Consider the following 23,227-nt stretch of genomic DNA (forward strand, 5'->3'; position numbering starts at 1 on the left):
AAGTCAGAACACTTCTCTCACTTGCTGCATAGACTGTATCAAACACCGAATGAAATGTAAATGGAGACTGGAGGACAATCCTACAATGAAAGGAGATGCTCACGTCCACAACGGCTCAGTGTGCATGGAGGAATTAAGTGGGCTGTGCACAGCTCTACAAACATGAGCAGTATACGCCCTACTGCTCATGTTTGGGGCATTCTGTGTTTATTAGTGGGAAAAAAATCTCTGCTACCTGCTCATGTTTGGGGCATTCTGTGTTTCTTTATTAGTGGGAAAAAGTCCCTGCTATCTGAACTAGGCAGAGTTCCACAACAGAGTCTCTTTGAGAAAAGGGAGAATCAAATGTGTGACAATATATCAACAAAACTGACATACACAAATAGCACTTGACTGGAGACGATTCTCAGCGTTTTATTCGAATTATTCCATTTCACTAAATAATCTAACATATTTTTCCTGGCACCACTAATACCATTGTCATTATTTCCCTTGAAGAGGGCTATGCTTTAAAAAATCTGAGCTGTTTCCATGATGTTTAACTCTAAAATTATTTTCCTTACCAAAAAGCGACCCTCATCAGAAAAGAAACAGAGGGAAAGACATACTGATTTGCAGAAATTACTCTCCACTAGAAACAATTATAGTCCATAATCTTTAAGGATTGTGCTTTTTCTTGGGGCCTCTTTTTTGGGGGGAGGGGGTTCTTTCTCATAAATGTTTGCTTAAAATAAATAACATGCCCTACTACATCATGGAAGGAACGTAAGGTTTAGTCTCTAGAGGACAAACAGGTGGTTGGTTCTTCAGTAAGGGAGCCCACACGGTTCTTAGAGGTGACAGTCATTATACTAGGGTCGGGCGATAGTCAACGAATCTTCTGACTCAACCAGTCAGTACCAATAAAGTATAATGAGGTGAATGAGAGTGGTAGTAACCAGGAGGATCACCCATAGACTAGAATCTCTAGAACAGAAACATTTGAATTAGAGTAAGCCAAAGCTGGAGGGAGACAATGAGAGTCTGGAGAAGGGGTCCAAGAATAGAAAAGTGTGAAAAGAGGTACAGGTTTCCCACCAGGTGACTCACAGAAAGGTGGTACTACCAGTCAAGGGCAGTCTTCTGTTTTTGGGATGAGGGTACACTAAATGGGTTCTGCAGTTTTCATTAAAAAATTGGAATGGTATCATTAAAATTGGAATGGAAAGTGAAATCAGAGGTTCTCTCCTTGGTTCAATAAACACTAGAACACCTGTGTGTAAGGCGACAGGATAGGTGCTAGAGGAAAAATAAAGCTAATATGTGATCCTGACCTGAAGGAGTAATGTGGTGGCACCACAGATCCCTGCACACCACATGGCACTGTGTCTGAAGGGCCATGTAGAGGGAAGGGTCATTCTGACTGGCAGGATTAGGGAAGGCATCCCCCAGTCCTCTCCTCTTAGATGTCAGCCTGTCCTTTGTGCCTCTATGTAACTGCTCAGCCTGCCCAGGTCCAGGCACTTGCTTATCTTCCTTATCTTTCTCAGCAGTGTGAGAAATAAAAGTTTAAGATCGGATCCTGCCTCAAAGGTGCTAATGAATGTGTGTGGAATTGACGTGTTGTGGACATGTCACTCCCTCTTGGTCCAGAAAAGTGGAAAAATCTTTGGGAAAGGAGAACTAAGGTGGTGGTGTAAGGGTAAGGTGTTTTACTCAGAAGGTGGGAGCAAAGGTATACCAACAAGCAAATTTAGTGCATGGCTTAAACCAGATGACAGAGAGAGAGCACCAACATGACCAAGGACCCCAAGAAGGTAGCTAGAAGCTCTCTGCAAAATAGGTTAGTCTGCGGAATTGGAAAGCTAAAATCTTTTCCTATTATCTACTCAAATTCAACCAGAGAGTATAATATAATGAATAACTAAAAGATCTTAACATTCTAGAAAGTAGAAAGAGTAAACACAGCACCCCCCACAAAAGGTGAGACTAGAAGTCCAAGAATAGAGAAAGCTTTCGGATATCTTCTTTAAGTTTGTTTTTGGTGTTTTGGTCTGTAAGCAATCAAGATGGAGAGAGAGGCTATCCCAAAGAAGAAAGTCTGCAGGAACCAAAGTAGTCGAGCCCGACCATTCGTGATGCCTTTAGACCTAAAAAAGAAAAGAAAAATTTAACCACCAGAATTTTAGTGTTATGGTTTCACAGGAGTTATTGTTTTCTATTTTTTAAAAAGTGTACGTTTTCTATCTATTTTCATTACCATTTTCTTCCAGCTTCCTAACTCGAATGGTTAGTTCATTTATTTTCATGTTTCTTGTGCATTTAGGATGGTACACTCTTCCTAGAGAAGCAGTCTGGCTACTGCCTGGAGCATTGTATTATAAAACTGTTTCTTATGTAATTTTGATGAGCAAATGGGGTTAAAAAGCACTGGTATGGCTTTAGAGCAAGTGTTTGAAGATAGACCAGATGTAAATCCTAGCTTGGACAATTACCAGCTATGACCTTGGGCAGGTCACTCACTTTCTCTCAGAGTCAGTTTCCTTGTCTGAAAAGTAGGAATAATAGTATTATTTCATCAAGTTGATATGATTTATGAGATAATATACACAAAGTACTTAGAAAAAGGCCTGGCATCTAGCAGTAATGAACACTATAACTAAACTGCTTAAAGCTCAAAAGAAAATGACCCAATTGAAGTGAATGGCTTGCTACAGTCTCATCTGTATATAAATAAGTCTCGTGTGGATGACTTAATTTAAAACAAAATTTAAATACAACATATGTAAAACTGATATACAGCTGATTCTTGTAGGGACTAAGGGCACCGACACTGCACACAGTTGAAAATTCTCATATAACTTTTGACTTCAAAAACTTAACTATAGTCGGCTCTTTTATCTGTAGGGGACTAGTTCAAGGACTCCCTGCAGAAACAAAAATCAGAGGATGCTCAAGTTCCTTATAAAATGTTGTAGAACAATGCATAGTCGGCCCCTCTGCATCTACGGATTACCAAATGTGGATTGAAGATACTGTTTTCAATCAGCAGTTGGTTAGATCTGTGGATGTGAAACCCATGGATATGTAGGGCCAACTGTATTTACTGAAAAAAAAAAATTGCCTATAAGTAGACCCATGAAGTTCAAACTTGTGTTCTTCAAGGGTCAACTGTAACAAATTAAAGAAAAATCATATGATCATCTTAATGCAGAAGCATTTTATAAATTTCAACATCCATTCTGAATCTAAGTTCTTAGCAAACTTAGAAACAGAACGCAACTTCTTTATTCTGATAGAGATCTACACGACTCTTGATGCAAAATGTTGAAAGCTTTCCTTTTGATCGGGAACAAGGCAAGGATGCCTACTATCACCACTTCTAGTCAATACTGTACTGGAGGTACTACCCAGTGAAATAAGAAGAAACATAAATAAAAGACACAGAGAACTGAAAGGAAGAAATAATATTATATTTCTAGACACAACTGTGTATGCACCTAGAAAATTAAAGAGAATCTGCAGATGAACTATTAGAATAAATGAATTTAGCTAGGCCACTGAATATAAAGTCAAGAGATAAAAAAATAAACTACATTTATACACTCTACCAATGAACAATAAAAAAATGAAATCTATATCAAAATGGGCCAGGATGTATGAGGAATTCATGTTCATGCAGTGTTATTTATAATGAAAACTAGGCTTAAAAGCCCATCAGAAGGGGTATTTCTTAAGTACATAAATACATTTAAGGCACATCCATATAATAGAATACTAAGCATTAATAAAATGAGTAAGTTTATAGGTATAGACATGGAAAAACAGGACATATATGACAATGGTAAAAGTTATAGGAGTTTATATTTATATGTTTACATATTATGGTGGCTATAAAGTCAAACATATAGTCCAATCTTATCTCTGGTTAAAAGGAATCCACGAATTCCTTTTTATTGCCAGATAGTGGGATTTGGGAGGCTACAAATATACTACATCTTTTTGTGAATTGATTCATTAACTTAAATTCATTCATTCATAATTCAAAAAAAAAAATTGTTTTATAGTGACCAATGATACACTGCAACATGTTAGGCCAAAAAGAAATGATTGCAAGAAAATAATAATAGTGACCTAGCTTCTCCATGCTTGTTCTCCCTTTGCCCTTCAAAGAAATGGATACTACGATTTTAAATTTGAGTCTTTTAATTTTGGAGGCTCCAAATGCCAACAACAAAATATGTGGCAAGTACTGTGAGTTGCGGGGTTGGACACCATGCTTCCAAGCTGAGATTTCACTGAGTGGTTGAAGGAGCCATTGGAAAGAGGCCCTAGTGCTGCGGCATTTGCTATCACGAGTCAAGCCCAAAGAACAGCTTCAACATAACCACAAGTCCCCTGGAATTCGGGGGAAGGAATTAACATCCAATTCAAAAGTTTACAGACTGGTCAGCTTGCGTGATAGGAGAGCAAAGGTTTATGGCTGCATTGGGAACTGCACACACTTGCAAACTTATCCCATGGAGGGACAAGGAAGCTGTTATCGTGAGCCATACAGATCTTGTGGACGTGCACTGGCATGGGTGAGCTTAAAGGGGACCCCACCCTACAGGCCTAACCGAAGGATAGAAGAAATCTCGATGAAGGGAATTTCCCCCAATCATCGATCCTGAGGGGAAACTGCAAACAGCATGCTGGGGGAAGCATCAGCAGAAACCATCAGGGAACTGCAGGAGGGAGATTCCTAGTGATGGGTGGTTTTCCCCCAAATCCACCAGAGCCCTTCTGGAGAGAAGAACCAACACAGGGTACGCAACATGCATGGCACCCAGCTGCCTGTTCGCAAGGCCGACTGTGCCCTATTTCCCCTAACTACTCTCACCATTTAAAGGTGCAACAAGCAGCTGCTAGTGAATAGGGAAAAAAGGTAGAATGAGAAGACATCAACTACATTCTCTTCCCCATAGCAGGCTCCTAGGCCCCAGCTGGATGAGAACAGACATTCTGAATTAGGTAAGTTTATAGTTTTAATAAATAGATTGGACTAGACCAAATAATATCACAAGGAAAACCTATGGAACTACTTCAGATTTTATCCAGGGCTAGGGTGGGAGACAGAAAATAACCCACAGGGTAAGATTACTTGGAGAGGGGTAAGAAAGAATAAAGCTGCTTTCCGTTCCTCTCCTGGCAAGTCCAGTTTGTTTAATCAACCAGAAGATGGAGTGCCATAATCTATTTAAAGCACTTAGCAGTGTCTAACATAGTGTTCGCCCAAGATACATTAATTATTTTTATTATTAAGACACAGTATATTTAATCAATTACACCTCATCCAAATGGAAAAACTATTGTTAAAATCTAATGTATGAGACAATGTTTTTAAAACAAATTATTTTCTATGGTACCACTCAAATCATTTGGATGAAATCTGGTTAATGAGAATATACATGTAAGCAAACGTTTATTTCCTTTTAATAGAATTATTTTTAGGAAATCATGACTTATTAAACATTCAGAATTCAAAAAAAGAAACACGGTAGTAATAAAGTACCTTATTTTCCACTTTTAGAAGTAATACAACAATAAAAAGAGGTGACAGTTAATCTTGAACAGAAAAAAAATTAATTGCAAAATACTTTGGCATTACTATAATCATCTTTTTCATTACACCATACTTTTTGTATATGCTACATAAAATACAAATGTAAAGAGAACTTCTAGTAACACTGGCACTTGCTGAGTAGCGTCTAGTCGAGGGGCTCTTATTTTGCATTGCATTCCAGAATTATCTGTAGAGCTTATAAAAATAACATATCCCCATGTCTGAAGCAAGGCCTACCAGACAAATCAGGATATACGGGTCTGGAAAAAGCTCCTCAGGTGATTCAGCTGTGAAACTAAAACTGAGAATCATTAGCCTCAGTCAATGATTCAGTTCTTTTCAAACTAAAAGGTAGCCTCCTTATTTTTTATTCTCCTTGGGGCAAAGAATTTTTTTAAAAAATAAGAAAAATCATCTAAATTAAGCAACAAAGTGACTGGCTAACACAAATGAAATTAATTCATTCATTAAAAATTTATCGAGTATCTCCTTTGGGCTAGGCTCAGTATTAGGTGTGAAGATTCAACTCCTCTACCTTGAGAGTACTCTCAGCCTGCAAGTGTATGAATTATTTAAATGTGGCTACTCTCATCTTATATTAGATATAGAGAAGCAACAAAGACCTATTAAAAACACCTACTTGCACAACACCATGGCATACAAGGACTCTCCCACGTGAATCAGCCAGGCAAGCCAATACCTGAAACAAAAGTCAGCCTAGTTTAAGGTGATGGTTACCTGCTGATGAAATCTAACACAGAAACCACAAAAAGAAAGGTGCTTTAATGTGAACTAGCACCGCTTTTAGATATATAAAGGAGACTGCGGGCCTCCCAGGTCTACAGTGAGACTGGAGCTGATGTGTCCACATCCCATTTCTGCAGCTCTCCTTACCCATTGTGTAGCAGGGTGTGATGATGGTCCACCAAGTACTGAGTGAAGGAGCCCAGGAGTCCTAGGCTCTGATAAGGAATACTCTGAGGCCAGAAGACAACCCACTGAAAGAGAACCAGAGGCACACAATATCTATTGGGTCACTTAAATCAGCAAATGTTTATTTTTGAGAGAGGCTATAAAATAATCCTGATTCCACAAAAACAAGAACAGACCAAAGAAACTCTGAACTGGGCTTCTACTCTCAACTTCTATTTTCAAAAAGCTATTCGGTAGGAGATTTGTGCTGAGGAAACTGGGGGTATCGGACTCAGTGCCCAGGTTGGATGACTTCTATTCTTAATGAATTCCACCAAAAACATTATTTTATAAAGGTTATTGACAAATTTTAAGAGTTTATGTGCCTTAGCTAGATTCTTTACTGCAGAAACTATGGTCTGAGCCAAATCCCCATTTAATTCGGGATCCCTTTCTCTTCTTTCACCTTTTTCTACCACTAAAACTGGGACTGATCCACTGAACAGAATTGGAAAATAAGTAACATCAGGTTTGTGAAGTGCTAAATGCAACCACTTAATCACATAAGGTTTTTGTAACCTTATCAACTTTCTCTGTCTCTGTGTTGTAGCCTCTGTCAATTTAGGCTTTTCTGAGAATAAATAAGCTCCAATAGTTCCAAAACTTCTTATCCCATTCAGATCTCAGTCAAGAGCAGTACTATCTCTCCCATCATGTTGTTCAACACCTAAAATCTAAAGAAAGCATAAAATATCACTGCATCCTTGAAAACCAACGGGAATGGAAAGGGCAGCATCTAACAGCTCCACAATATCTCAATTTGAAGTCACCAAAGCTTTCCTCCACCTATATTCTAACTAATCAGAGATGCAGAATCATAGTACAGAATAGCACCTTTGAAAAATTTCAGCCCAACGCCTCCATTTTACATATGGGGAATCAGGACAAAGGTGGTCGGATTTCACAACAAACACTGTGAGCAAGACAAATAACGCCATGTCAAGGATCTATCGGGCAATATCCAAATAAGTTTTGCCTTCATTCGAAATTATACCACGTTACTCCCTGCTTTTCCAGGAGTCTTTCCCGTTATCCTTTAAACGACTGTCAGCCAGACAAAAGTCGCTCCTCTTCTCAGCAGAGATCCTCGCCTTCCTGATTCTACATCTAGGCCAAAACATTTATATCTTTTCTATCCTTTCTGATCAATTAAATCTTATCCATTCTTTAGGTTTTCCTAGCAACTCCAAGTGCCTCAAACATTCTGCTTTGGAAGTCCTCCCCTGACTTTGCAAGCCTACGGCAGTCCGTCAACTTGCCTTCCCCCTCGGTGAGCTCTACTCAGACTCGGTTAAGTTGTAGCAACCATGGAGAGGCGAGAACGCAAATGCAGGAACACTTTAAAGCAGAAACTGGCCTTTTGGCCCATCGAACTTCTGCTTACTTCAGAAACCTGGGCAACCAGCAGAAGCGCAAGCGCGAAACCTCGCTCCCACAGCGCCTCTCGCCCTACGAGGGCCCGGCCGGCCTAAAGGCAGCTTCCCCGCCCCGTCCGACGCCTCACCGCGAAATATGCCAGCCCCAGGACGGTGACCAGCGAGGGCAAGGGTCTGGTTGTACGGAAGTAGGCGGTAGCAGCCTTGCGAGCCTCCGACGTCGCCACCACCATCTTGAGAGATCTAGACACAGAGTTATCAGGTGGGAAGCCGTGCCCGCCCCATTCAGTTAAAGCCTGAGTAGCCGGTTTCTCAGGACCTCCGGGACCAGCGAAAGGCGCGGGCGGATCAATGCGCCTGCGTCTTCCGGGGTCCAGGCCCCTCTCCCGCGGCTCCGAGCCCGTGGCCGCCGGGACTGCGCCTGCGCGACCTGCCCTCGACTGCAGGCACGGATCTTGAATAGAGCCATCACTCCGCTCGCTGACTTTACCGTGTAGTAGCCAAAAGAGAGCGTGATGAAAGTGAACCAGAATAAACTGCCCCTGTGGAAGTAAGCCTCAACGCCTGGTGCCGTGCTCATGGCTGCAGCATATTCCCTTCGGCACAAAGCAGAGAACAGCTTGCGCGGAGACGGGGTCGGGGTCGGGGTCGGGGCGGAGCCTCGGCGACCGCTCCTCCTACTTTCTGCCCGAAAGGAAGAAGACTCTGCGGGTTCGGAAACCCGGAGAGCGGGGCTTCCTGGACCCTGGCCTGGTGGGCTAGACATCATCTTCCAGGAGAGACCCCTCTCTGAGGTCACTTTCCCGGATTTAAGATTAACCACGAGTCTAATTTTTGAACTTCAGCTCGGCTGTGCTCTGGGAGAAATAATGCTCTTCCTCTTTCTTAGATGTATCGAGCTGTAGGGCGCAGCAGTTAGGAACTGGGGCTGTGGAATAGATTGCCTGGTTTAAGCCCTGGCTCTGCCACTTAAGTTTTTGTATAAGCTGAGACTAGTTATCTAACCCGTCTGTGACTTAATTTCTTCCAAATCACCCTCTCCGCGTGTGACAAGGTGGCTAAATTCTTTGTCCTCCAGGTATCCTGTATTGCCATCCCCTCTGGGTTGGCAGAGAAATATTTCACCTCATTATACTTTACCTCTCACCACTCTAGATGGAGTAATGGCCTAAACATTGGAAACAAGAAAGCATGGGAGAAGAGTTTTACAACCTTTGAGAGAGGAGAAAGAAACTTCTTAGCAAGCTATTAAAATTAAAAGCCAGAGGGAAAGATTGAAAATTTAACTGCATCCAAATTTAAAACTTTATTCTTATGAAAGGCACCATAAAGTTGAAAGACCTGGAAGTAGGGATTCTTCAATGTATTCGATAAATGAGTAAAGGGTATGAATCGGCTGTCCTTGTAAGAGAAAACTTGAATAGCCAAGACACATGAAAAGATGTTCAACTCTAATGACAATTTGGAAATGCGCAAAATAAAGCAAAAATAAGATACTATTTTTTCCCCAGAAGATTGGCCTACAAGGCTGGTCAGAGTACAGTGGTGTCTACAATTAATTGATCACAACCATTTACAATTTATTTGTTCCTTCTCCCACTGCTTCACTTGACTAGGCTAAAAAAAAAAAAAAAAAGATTGGCCTATGAGGTATCAAGACACTATAAAGAACTATAATTAAAAGCATTTGGTATTTGACACACAAGTCAATGGGAAATGATACTCCAGAGATGGATCTGACATATACCCAAACATTTATTTTATGATAAAGCTAACATTTCAAATTTAGGAAAGAATGAACTATTCATTAAATTATTTTAGGATGATTGGTTATCTAGAGAAAAAAATACTGTTAACCTACCCTTCGCTTGACACAAAAACACAAATAATGCAGTTTCATGAGGCACAGAGATAATAGTCCTCCTAGGGGAGTTCTAATGACCGTAGAGTGAGATAGCCACGTGTGGGTACAGCAAAACCCCCACATTTTCCCAGTGTTGTGACCAGAATAACCAGACCCAACTTGAGTGCTCTTAACCAGGAGACAGTTTATTAGCCGGCGGCTGTCCTTGCAAAGGAGCAGCCCCGGAATGCCAAGATACAAGGTTTTTAAGCCCCAAATTTCCTTCCTCATTCTGTCTTAAACACAAAGGTCCATCTTTCTCCTATTCACTACCTGTCAACCCACTGGTCAGGTGTGCAAGCGGGGAGTACAGAAGCAGAAAGCTTGTTGTTAGAATGTTATGTTCCTATGGGTGATTGCCTATGTTCCCATGGGCTATAGCCAGTGTTCCCATGGGCGATGGCCAAGCAGTAATTTTCAGCTTATATACAATTGATTATTTTTCATGCCATGCAAGCAAGCAGGGTTACACAGGCTAAAATTGGCAGTTAGCGTATGAGCTCATTGTTCCAAGTTTCATGATTAACAGAATGTGGTTAGGGGTTCCAGAAACTAGGCCTAAGTTATAGACTTCCTTTGTCCAGTTTCAGGTTTTAATTATTCTTTAACCCTTTCACATTTCAGCAGGCTATTACACCAGGATCATGAGGATGGGAGGAGAGCAATCTAAACAAATTTATAGAAATATGGATACCATTGTGTGTCTAGAGAATTAGGAGCAATTTATTGTTGCAAGAAGGAATAATGTGAAATTGAGTGAAGCAAGGTGAGGCTGAAAAGGCGTGTAGGGTCCTGGTCATGAATGGCATTAGCTGTCAAACTGAGGAGTTTTGATTTGCTTCCTTAGCCAAGGTGAGTCCGTGAAAAATTGGTTTTGCTTTTTTTTTTTTTTAAATCTACCCAAAAATGTCTGCTGTATGTTGGATGGAGGTAAAATTGGAAGCAGGGAAAGCAGGGAAGGGGAAAAGTTGATAAAGTAGTATAATCGGAATGGAGAAGAGTTATGTCATTCATTTGAATATTCAAAAAATATTTCTGTGGACCCATTTAGTGTGAAGTCACTGTTAGGCTCTAGAGATACAACTGAATAAGACAAATGCAATCCAGGCTTCGGGTTGGTTACACTGTACTTCTGATGAAAATCAATAGGAATTTACCAGAGGCAGCATAACAATGTTTTAATACACTGACCATTTTGACCTTGGAGTATGAGATCTTGTATTCAGGGGTAACAGAGACATGTTTATAGCATTAAATTAACAAATGAATGAAAAGGGCAGAGATAATCTATAGAAGTAAAACTGGGGGTGGGGGAGGGGAAGGGAACTGGGATGTTTGTCCTACCTAAAAACCTACAGATTCAAATAATGATGATGATTAATGATGCTGCTGCTGCTGATTAAATTTTGTGCAAGATTTTGGCCTGTAGGACACTGATTTTTTTTTTTTTAAATACATGCTGAGAAATGGTTACTTTAGAGGTAGCATGAAGTAAAAATTCAATAAATGTTAGCTATTCTTACTATTGTTACACTTCAGTGAACTAAGTGCTGTGATATGGGAGAAAAAGGCTAAGAAATAACTAACATTCAGTTTGAGAAAATACAGTTCATTAAACAGACAATAACAAAATCATCTCAAGAAAACCAGTGTGTTCAAAGCCAATTTACTGAATCATCAGCTTACTAAATTAATCAAATTTATGGAGTGTAGCTTTAATACTTCAATAGGCATGTTATATAGCTTTGTCAGACATGTTTACTTTTGGACATGGAGTAACTTTCTGTTTACTAATATTTTGTGAATCTATTAATGTGTCATTTCCTATTTTGTTGAACTTAAGAATGTGTAAGGGTTTTTTAGCCAATCTCTCGGATAGTATATTGTATTAGGATTAGATATGGCTGAGAAAAAGTAAACCCTTATTTTTCTCCCACACATCTAGATGTTGACTTTCAGGGCTGGTTTGAGGCTCCCACAGGACACTTTGATCTGTTCTCAGTTTACCCCCACTAGGCTCATACCTTGTGGTTAATCCTTCTAGTCATCCTCATGCTGCATGAATAATTTCACTATTTTCTGTAGAATACTGCTGCACATTGCATACAATTTGACAGAGATCAACGTCTTATGAATAACCAATATTTCAGCATAGAATTAGGGATGGAAGGAAGTGCCTAATAATTTCCCTTTGAGCACATACATCAAGAGAAGAAAGAAAATGTAATACCTAGAGGCAAGTACAACATTACAATTGTGGCACATAATTGTAGGGACTCAGAAATATTTTTTGAATAAAAGAATGGAATATTCTGTTTCAATATTCTGTATGGAAGGAAAATGTTACATTTTTGAAGTAGAGGATGAACCATATTTTGAGGCATTTAAGTTTAACTTTAACAGTGGGGAAAATGAATAAAAAATTCACGGGGTCCAAAAAAGGTGGAGGACATGTCCAAAATTTCTTGGGGGCGAGATACCCAGAGAAAAACACTTAAGGAAAACAAAACTACAGAGCACCAAATTCTTAAACGCAACGTTGATCAATGTTGCTTTCGACTAAAGTATTTTCTTCTAAAGTCACTGGAACTTCCTCGTAGCACCTGAAGCAAATGTATAGTCCAGGAGGGCAGAGAGTATTTCGTCGCCTGGAAATGGCATAGCCTGATTGGAGCTAAGTGTTTACAAGAGGCCAGCCTCAAAGGCAAAGCTGAAAGGGAAGTAGTAGCTACGTTATGAAACCCCCTAATAGGCATTTTACTATGTTCTAATTTTTCCTTGCAATGGATAATTGGGAGTTAATTTCTTCAAGTTCACCGAATATTGGTTTTCTGAGAGCAAAGGCTCCATTCATGCTGTTCACAGCTGTATCACTGGACTCAATACACATCTGTTATATGTTGGACTCTTACTGTTAGGAGGTATTTCTAAAAAGAATGAAGGACTCAGGGGATATCCCTTGAAGCCAAGCTTAATGTAAAAAGTCTAAGAAAGTTTTCAAGAAAAAAATAGAAGTTTGATGACTCAGGGAGGAAGATTAACCATGAGACTGGGCAGTTTAGGCACTGATTTGTTGACCTTTGCCAGTGATGTCTAGATAATGGAGTGGGAAGAGAGGCAAGATTGACTGGAGTTGAGGTCTGGTGAAAATGTTTATTGGAAGCAATTTGATAAGAGGAGGCATGGGGAAGGTCGCCACCTAGTGTGAATTTAAGGTACTGAGAGAAAAATATAAAAAACCTAAAAAAGTTGATCTGAATTTTGGATTACTGAGGAGGGTTGGGGGAAGCCAGAGAAATTAGTTTAGGCCCAACTATATTTTGGTTTGCTTTGTTCTCTTAGTCTCCAAACTCCTCCAACACTTCCAGCTTCACAAATATTCCCCTCAATTACCTGAAAGCAACTGGTATTGCACAGACTGGCTGAGCTATCAAGGCTCTGACCCCAAGCAGACAGCATAGGACCCATTATAGGAATAATTCATTTATATGACCTCCCATAATATCATCTGCCCATCAAGTCTGTTCTTCGTTTTTTTCTTCATTTTCGTTGGTGAGGCATGATCTATGCTGGAATCATCAGAATCATGGGTTCTCCTTCCACCTGCACCTGGGCCATTAACTTCCCCAATTAAAAACCTTACTTTCACCTGCTTCGTATTCCTCTAGGAATTTTTCTTAAGAGTTCAACCTCAGGAAAGTTAATTTCTCAATGTTTTGGTGCCCTAATACGTGTAATGAGGATAAGTAACATATACCCACATAGGGACGCTACAGGATTTAAGTAAGGTAATATGTGAATGAACTTTTCTTTAGGCCTGCCATATAAATTTGTAGCAATTTGTTTAAATAGAAAGGGGGACGTGTGGATCCTCTGAATTCAGATGAATTAATCTGAAATAGCTATCAAGAATGTGTTGCGTTTTCCATATCTGGAGTATAAAACACCCTCTTTCCATACATTTGGGAACGTAAAATGTCTTACAATTGTGAAGAAAACCCCAATGGCCTGCAGTTTTCTCATCTGTAAAATAGATGTTTTGGTTTTCTCAAAGGACTATTTTAAGGATAAATTAGCAAATGATCTAATGTCCATAATCCTTATTCAGTTAGTCTCTGATGTCTCCTGCTTCCAATCTCAGTAACCCTTAGTCATGAAGTATCAAGCAATATAGATCGTCTGTGAGCCAGACAAAGCTTCTGTCCTCACAGCACTCACACTGCCTGCAGTTTATAACATAATAGGGTGATAGTGACAAGCATGAGGTCAGAGGTAAGACTGACTTGGTCAGAGGCTCACTCTGTGGTCTAAACCTCTCTGCCCCAGTGTCCTCAAATTTAAGTGGAGATAAAATAGTATCTATAAATAACAAAGTTAAATTCAGTTGGTGCTCAATAAATGGAAGCTAGGTTTTGAAAAGATGGATTAGGTAAAGTGATCAAAAGGTGTGTCGTGGGGAAGGCATGTCTGGAGTGGGCACTTCAAGAGTATATTAATGCTACTCCAGAGGTCATCACATTATCCCTCAGAGAGACCCTGGACTAGAGAGTCAACATGGCTTCCAATGGTGAGTTTCTTTGGTGGGAGGCAGCCTATCTGATATAGTAGTGTTTTGTAGGGGTTTGAACTTTCATCTTTTAAAAGTTCAGGTTTATAGGCTGGGGAGAGCTCATGGCACCAATGTAACTGTGGCTGCTATAGAGTGGAATTGGGCAGTAGGACTTTCTGAGAGGCTTTGGAATTTGAAAATTAACTTTTGGTTACATTAAAAGAGATATTTCAATAAAACTGAGGGAAAGAAAGTAGAACCAACCTAATACCCAATAATATGGAACTGATTTTTAAAAAAGGATTTCTTATGTTTTAGACATATACAGCAGATCCTTGAATAATGAACGTCGTTTTATTATAACGTTTCATTATAACGTCAATGAGAAATGCTATAGGAAACTAACTCTTATTTATATCAATTAACCTATGTCAAAATTGCTTGCCTTATACAATGTTTCACTTAAAGTCACAGAACCTATTGGTGACATTAAGTGAGGACTTATTGTATATTGTATATGGGTGAAACAATATGTCTGGGATTCACTTCAGAACAATGAGGGGGGTGTTGAGAAGATGAATGGACTAGGTGGATAGATGAAATAAGATTGGCTATGTATTGCCATATATTAGAGTTGAGTGATAGAATCATCAGGTTTATTATACTCTTCTTTCTTACTTTTGTGTATGTTTAAAAGTTAACAAGATTATCAAGGGCAGGCCCGGGGGGAGGGGGGCTGTGAAACTTCCCCAAACCAAAAGAGCTTTCTTGGAAGAATTGTTGAAGTGGTCCTTAGATTTTTTTTTTCCCCTAGTTCACAAAGGATTTGATATTCTCTGAAGTTCAGAATAATTTGGAACTTTCCAAGCATGAGATAGAGAAGAGACTTGACCCTGCTCCATCTCTATTCATATCAGCTCAGTAATGTGGAAGAAGAATCTGACGGCCTTAACCAGGTCTGAAATAATTCCAAGGCAATCAATACGGACTACGGATTGCTTAAGGGGAACAATTACCCTGGAATTTCCAAATCCAAGTTTCATTAAGAGCTCTTCTTCTACAAGCAAAGAGACAGATTCAGAGCCTTTCAGTCTGCATTGATAGGGTTGCCCAGTGTAAACAGCTTACAACCTGTAATAATACTCAGATACTTCAACCTGCTGGAGTTTGCAGATTAAATTAGCTACTATGTGGAGGGAAAAAACGCAGATCGTAGGCAAGGCATGTCTTGTAAACACAAGAATGGTAATTTCCTTCCTGTTCCCCATAAATATTTCCTCAATGAAGATTAGGAAATGAGGACTGTATGGAGTGATCCCCGCACGAACTAGAAGATAATTAACCTTCAGCGAATGTTGTAAATCTCATTTTTGCTGAGCCCGATTCCTTTTACCCTATGAGAAAGGGTCAAAAAATTTTGGAAAGAAGCCCCAGTTTTGTGAAATTCATCCCTCTGGGATAGACCTTTTCCATTTCTTGTGACCATGAGCATGTCATTTCACCCTTTGGAGACAGTGCTCTCCCATAAAATATTTACTCCAAGTGTCATAATTTCTATATAGGGTGATAGGGAGTTATTATTTATCTTAGGAAGTTACAGAAGTTGAAAGACTGAGGGCACGAGCAGGAAGAGGCAGAGGCTAGAGGTCAAATTTAACCTTTAGGCCAGACACACGTTTCTCTGCCTTGCACCTTCCTTTCTCAGATGAGAAAGGAGGCTGATTCCCACAGCCTGGCTCAGTATAGTATCTTTAGTTCATGTATTCTTACCTTAAACTTAAATTCTGCACTAATATTACCTAAATTTATATGTTTTTGATAAATCTGATATTGTATATAATTCCCTTGCCTTTGTAATTTTTTTTTCCTGGAGGCCCTGAGGACTTTTCGTCTTTAAAGTCTAACAGTTTTACCAGGATATACCTTGGAGTTAATCATTTCCGAATCAATTTTCTCCAATACATTGTGAATTCATTCAGTGTCTATATTCAGGTCTTCTATTTCTGGAATGTTTTCTTGGATTATTTTATTGTGGTAAAACACACATAACAAAATTTATCATCGTAACCATTTTTAAGTGTACAGTTCAGTGGCATTATGTACATTCACATTGTTGTGCTACCATCGGCACCATCCATCCACAGCACTCTTTTCATCTTGTGAAACTGAAACTTTGTACCCATTAAACATTAACTCCCTGTTCTCATGTATCCTCAGCTCCTGGCAACCACTTCTACTTTGTCTCTATGAATTTGACGACTCTAGATAAGTGGAATTATCCAGTATTTACTTTTTGCGACTGGCTTATTTCACTTAGCATAATGACCTCAAAGTTCATCCAAGTTGTAGCAGAATTTCCTTCCTTTATAAGGCTGGATTATATTCTGTTGTGTGCGTGTGTGTGTGTATATATATATATATACACATGTGTATATATATATACACATGTGTATATATATATATACACACACACACGCACACAACAGAATATATGGTTTGTCCCTTCATCCATTGATGGATACTTGAGTTGCTTCCATCAATTGGCTATTGTGAATAATAGTTCTGTAAACATGGGTGTACAAATTTCTATTCAAGTTCCTGCTTTCACTTCTGTTTGGTATATACTCAAAAGTGGAATTGCGAGTCATATGGTAATTCTATCTTTAATTTTTGAGAAACTTTCCTACTGTTTTCCATAGTGGTTATACCTTTTTTAGAGTCCCACCAACAGTGCACACGAGTTCTAGTTTTTCCATATTTTTGCCAACACTAGTTATTTTCTACTTTTTGATGACAGCTATAGTAATTGGTATGAGATGGTATCTCATGGTGGTTTTGTGTTTCCCTAATAGTTAGTAATATTAAACATCTTTTTATGTGCTTAATAGCCATTTGTATACTTTCTTTGGAGGAATACTTATTCAAATCTTTGCTCATTATAAAAATCAAGTTTGTTGTTTTAATGTTGAGTTATAGGTATTCTTTTTATATACTGGATATTAATCCCTTATCAGATATGCTCTGTAAATATTGTCTCCCATTCTGTAGGTTGCCTTTCCAAGTTATTGATTTATCTCTTGGTGTACAGTAGAAAATTTTGATGTAGTCCAACTTATTTTATTCTTTTATGCTTTTGATGTCATATCCAAGAAATCCTTGCCAAATTCAAAATCATAAAGATTTGCCTTGTTTTCTTCTAGCAGTTTTATAGTTCTGGTTCTTTTTTCCCCTAGTTCTTATGTTAAGATTTTTTAAAATCCATTTTGAGTTAATTTTTCTATATGGTGTAAAGTAGGAGTCCAACTTCATTCTAGTTTTACCAGCACCATTTGTTGAAAAGACTATTCTTTCTCCATTGAATAGTCTTGGCATTCTTGTCAAAAATTATGTGACATATATGCAAGGGTGTATTTATGGGCTCTCCATTTTATCCCATAGGTTTACATGTCTGTCTTTATGCCAGCACCACAGTTTCGATCACTGTAACTTTGTAGTAAGTTTTGAAATCAGAAAGTGTGAGATCTCTAATTTGTTCTTTTACGAGATCGTTTTGGCTGTTCAGGGTCCCTTGAGATTCCAAATAAATTTTAGAATGAAATTTTCTATTAATGCAAAAAAAATAACATTGTGATTTTGATAGGGTTTGCATTGAATCCGTAGATCACTTGGGTAGTATGGATATACTAATAATATTTAGTTTTCCAGTCTATAAACACAGATATCTTTTTATTTCTTTGTGTCTTTTTAAATCTCAGCAATGTTTTGAAATTTTAAGTGTAGAGGTCCTTAACCTTCTCGGCCAGGTTTATTCATAACAATCGTATTCTTTTGATGCTATTGTAAATGGGGTTTTCTTCTTAATTTCCTTTTTGAATTGTTCATTGTTAGGGTATTGAAATGAAACTGATTTTTATGTGTTAATTTTGTATTCTGCAGCTTTGCTGAATTTGTTAATTATTTCTAACAGGTGTATATGTGCGCACACATGTGTGTGTGTGCCTAATCTTTAGGTTTTTCTACATATGAGATTATATCATCTGTGAATAGAGATAATTTTACTTTTCCTTTTTCCTTTCTAATTCGGATGCCTATTATTTCTTTTTCTTACCAATTTGCTCTGGCTGGAACTTCCAGTACTATGTTAAATACAAGTGGTGAAAGTGGACATTTTTTCCTTGTTCCTGATCTTAGAAGAAAAACTTTTAGTCTTTCAGCTTTGAGTATTATGTTTGCTGTGGGCTTGTCATATATAGCTTATATTCATGTGCAGGTACTTTCCTTCTATTCCTAGTTTGTTGAGTGTCTTTATCATGAACGAGTGCTAAAATTTGTCAAACACTTTGCATCAATAGAGATGATAATACAGTTTTTATTCTTTCTGTTAATGTGGTATATTATCTAGATTCTTTTTTGTATGTTGATCCAACCTTGCATTCCAGGCATAAATCCCACTTGGTCATGGTATGTAAACCCTTTACTTTTATTATTATTTTTTTAAATTTTGTTTTAATTTATTTATTTTTATTATGGTGACATTGATTAACAAAATCCAGTAAGTTTCAGGTGTACAATTCAACAATTCAACAGTAAGGCATACACACACACGTGTACACACACACACACACACACACACATATTGCATTGTGTGTTCATCACCCATAGTTAGATTTCTTTGTCACCACATAGTTGACCCCTTAATCTCATCTACTTCCCCCCTCCCCCACTACCCTCGGGTAACCACTAGCCTGTTGTCCCTGTCCATGAGTCTCTGTTTGTTCGTCCTGTTTGTTTGTTGCTTTTAGATTTATATCCCACATAGAAGTGGTATCATGTGATTTTCAACTTTTTTTGTCTGGCTTATTTCGCTTAGCATAATTATCTCAAGATCCATCCATGTTGTCGCAAATGGCAGTATTTTATCTCTTTTTATCGCTGAGTAGTATTTCATGAAATAATAGTATGAATATTCATGAAATACTAGTATTTCATGAATATTTTGGGTATTAGTATTTCATGAAATACTACTCAGCGATAAAAAGAGATGAAATACTGTATATATGTACCACAGCTTCATTATCCAATCATCTGTTGTAGGAGACTTCGATTGCTTCCATCTTGGCCACCATGAATAATGCTGCTATGAACATCTGTGTGCGAATATCATTTCAGATATGTGTTTTCAAGTCTTTGTGGTAAATACCCAGAAGAGGGATTGCTGGATCGTATGGTAGATTAATTCTTAGTTTTCCTGAGGAACCTTCATACTATTCTCCATAACGGCTGTATCAATTTGTAGTCTCAGAGAAATGTATGAGTGTTACTTTTTCTCTGCATCCTCTCCAACACTTGTTATTACTTGTCCTGTTGATTATAGCCATTCTAACAGGTGTGAGGTGATATCTCATTGTGGTTTTGATTTGCATTTCCCTAATAGCTAGCGATGTTGAACATCTTTTCATATATTTGTTGGCCATTTGTATGTCGTCTAGGGAGAAGTGTCTGTTCAGGTTCTCTGACATTTTTTGATTGGATCTTTTTGTTGTTGTTGTTGTTGTTATTGAAGTGTATGAGTTCTTTGAATATTTTGGATATTAGGCCCTTATCAGAGATGTTGCTTGCAAATATGTTTTCCCATTCGGATGGTTGTCTCTTTACCTTGTAGACGGTTACTTTTGCTGTGCAGAAGCTTTTTAGTTTGATGTCATCCCATTTATTTATTTTTGCATTTACTCCCCTTGCCTTTGAGGTTAAATTCATAAAATCCTCTTTAAGTCCAAGGTCCATGAGTTTAGTCCTATGTTTTTTTCTATACATTTTATTTTTTCAGGTCTTATATTCAGGTCCTGAATCCATTTAGTTAATTTTAGTGTGTGGTGATAGACAACAGTCTAGTTTCATTCTTTTGCAGATAGTTTTCCAGTTTTCCCAGCACCCTTTATTGAAGAGGCTGTCCTTTCTCCACTGTATGTTTTTGGCTTTTTTGTCAAAAATTATTTGCCCATATAAACATAGGTTTACTTCTAGACTCTGGAGTCTGTTCCACTGGTCCGTGTGTCTGTTTTTCTGCCAATACCATGCCGTTATGATTATTGTTGCTTTGTAGTATAATATGAAGTCAGGCAGAGTGATGCCTCCAGCCTCATTCTTTATTCTCAGGTTGGCTTTGGCGATTTGAGGTCCTTTGTGCTTCCATATACATCTGATGATTTTTTTTCTATTTCTTTAAAAAATGCAGATGGAATTTTGATGGGGATTGCGTTAAATTTGCATAATGCTTTAGGTAATAAATTCATTTTAACTATGTTGGTTCTTCCAATCCAAGAACACAGAGTATCTTTCCTTTCCTTTTTATCTTCTTCAATGTCTTTTAACAGGGTCTTATAGTTTTCTTTATATAGGTCCTTCATATATTTCATTAAATTTATTCCTAGGTATTTTATTTATTCTTTTTGTTGCAATTGCAAAAGGAATTATTTTTCCCACTTCTTTTTTCTGATGCTTCATTATTGGAGTATAGGAATGCTATGGATTTTTGAACATTGATTTTATATCCAGAGACTTTACTGTATTTGCTTATTGTTTCTAGTAGTGTTCTTGTGGAGAATTTAGGATTTTCCATATAGAGAAAATAGTGACAGTTTGACTTCTTCATTTCCTATTTGGATGCTTTTTATGTCTTTCTGTTGCCTGATTGCACTTGCTAGGATCTCGAATGTTATACTGAATAATAGTGGTGATAGTGGACAGCCTTGTCTTGTTCCTGATCTTAGAGGGAAAGTTTTTAGTTTTTCACCATTAAGTACAATGTTGGCTGAGGGTTTGTCATATATTGCCTTTACTATGTTAAGGTACTTTTCTTCTATACCAATTTTGTTAAGTGTTTTGATCATAAATGGTTGCTGCATCTCGTTGAAGGCTTTTTCTGCATCTATTGATATGATCATATGATTCTTATTTTTTAATTTGTTTATGTGGTGTATCACATTAATTGATTTGCGTATGTTGAACCATCCCTGTGCCTCTGGGTATATAATCTTTTTAATATGTTACTGTGTTCGATTCGCTAGTATCTTATTTAGGATTTTGCATCTGTGTTCATGAGGGATATCGGTCTATAGTTTTCTTTTTTTGTATTATCCTTACCAGGTTTTGGTATCAGGATAATATCGGCCTCATAAAATGAGTTAGGCAGTATTGCCTCCTCTTCAATTTTTTGGAACAGTTTGAGGAGAATAGGTATTAAATTTTCTTTGAATGTTTGGCAGAATTCACTGGTGAAGCCGTGAAGACATCTGGTCCTGGATTTTTACTTTTTGGTAGCTTTTTGATGATTGTTTCCATTTCCATACTGCTGATTGGTCTATTTAGATTTTCCAGTTCTTCTTGATTCAGTTTAGGAAGGTTGTATCTTTATAAGTACTGGTCTATTTCTTCTAGGTTATTAAATTTGGTGTTATATACTTTTTCATAGTATTCTTGTATGATCCTTTGTATTTCCGTGGGTCTGTCGTAATTTCTCCTCCTTCATCACTGATTTTACTTATTTATGTCCTTTCTCTTTTTTCTTTAGTGAGTCTAGCCAGAGGTTTTTCAATTTTATTAACCTTCTCAAAGAACCAGCTCCGTGTTGCATTTATTTTTTCTATTGTGTTTTTGTTTTCAATTTCATTTAAGTCTGCTCTAATTTTGATTATTTCTTTCCATCTGCTGATTTTAGGCTTCATTTGTTCCTCTTTCTATTTTTTTGAGATGAAGTGTTAGGTTGTTTATTTGAGTTCATTCTTGTTTTGAGGTAGGCCTGTAATGATATGAACTTTCCTCTTATGGCTCCTATTGCCGTGTCCCAAAAGTTTTGATATGTTGTACTATCATTATCATTCGTTTCTCTTTATCTCTTGATCTCTCTTTTTATTCTTCAGTCATTCTTCAGTAGCATGTCATTTAATCTCCATGTATTTGTGGTTCTTCCTGCCCTTTTTTTTTTTTTTTTTTTGCAGTTGATCTCCAGCTTCAAAGCATTATGATAAGAGAATATGGTTGGTATGATTTCAACCCTCTTATATTTGAGGCTATCTCTGTGTCCCAGTATGTGGTCAATCCTTGAGAATGTTCCATGTGCACTAGAGAAGAATGTATAAGTAGATGTTTTCGGATGAAAGACTCTGTAAATGTCAATTATGTCTGGTTGGTCTAATGTGTCATTTAAGAATGTTATTTCCTTACTGATTTTCTGTTTGAATGATCTGTCCATACCTGACAATGGAGTATTAAGGTCCCCTACTATGATAGTCGTTTGATCTGTTTCTCTCCTTAGTTTTGTTAGTAATTATTTTACATATTTCAGAGCTCCCTGATTGGGAACATAGATATTATTAAGTGTTATATCTTCTTGGTGCATGATTCCCTTTATTATTATGAAGTGTCCCTCAGTATCTTTCTTTATTTTGAAGTCTATTTCATCCAATATTAGTACCACTACTCTCACTTTTCTCTGAATGCCATTTGCTTGAAATATCATTTTCCACCCTTTCACTTTGAAATTTGTCTTTGCAACTGAGATGTGTCTCCTGGAGGCATCATATGGTTGGGTTTTATTTTTTAATCCAATCTGCAACTCTGTGCCTCTTTATTGGTGAATTCAGTCTATTTACATTTAAGGTGATTAAAGAAATATGAGGTTTTCCTATAGCCATGTTATCTTTTGCTTTCTGGTAGCTTGACGTTTCCATTGCTTCTTTGTTCTTGCGTTTTCTTTAAATTAATTAATTAATTAATATATTTGGCTGAGTTTTGTGGGTTTTCCCTGTGGTCCTTCTTGTTTTATGTTATATACTCTAGTTCTG

The 23,227-nt window shown here is 37.9% G+C and overlaps 2 protein-coding genes across 4 annotated transcripts in view; one reads left to right on the forward strand and one right to left on the reverse strand.

The window, feature by feature from the left end:
* Positions 1–389: 389 nt before the first annotated feature.
* TMEM254 (transmembrane protein 254) lies at positions 390–8,594 on the reverse strand. 3 transcript variants are annotated; one of them, XM_011355327.2, is made up of 4 exons: positions 8,423–8,590; positions 6,479–6,582; positions 6,225–6,284; positions 390–2,129 (listed from the first exon to the last, which is right to left on the reverse strand). In XM_011355327.2, exons 1-4 carry the CDS (start codon positions 8,510–8,512, stop codon positions 2,009–2,011), a joined length of 375 nt encoding a protein of 124 aa, XP_011353629.1. In that variant the 5' UTR covers positions 8,513–8,590; the 3' UTR covers positions 390–2,008. The 3 variants fall into 3 exon arrangements, with proteins under 3 accessions (XP_011353629.1, XP_023383721.1, XP_023383720.1); XM_023527953.1 differs by lacking the exon at positions 8,423–8,590 and adding an exon at positions 8,061–8,344; XM_023527952.1 differs by lacking the exon at positions 6,225–6,284 and having other exon boundaries at positions 8,423–8,594.
* Positions 8,595–10,516: 1,922 nt separating this feature from the next.
* The window catches only part of SFTPD (surfactant protein D), a 32,451-nt gene continuing 19,740 nt past the window's right edge, over positions 10,517–23,227 (forward strand). The window contains exon 1 of the mRNA XM_011355328.2: positions 10,517–10,687. The gene's annotated coding sequence lies outside the window, so the exon portion shown is untranslated. The remainder of the gene's footprint in view (positions 10,688–23,227) is intronic.

Source organism: Pteropus vampyrus, unplaced genomic scaffold (assembly GCF_000151845.1).
Source record: "Pteropus vampyrus isolate Shadow unplaced genomic scaffold, Pvam_2.0 Scaffold20, whole genome shotgun sequence".
NCBI classification, from domain to species: domain Eukaryota; kingdom Metazoa; phylum Chordata; class Mammalia; order Chiroptera; family Pteropodidae; genus Pteropus; species Pteropus vampyrus.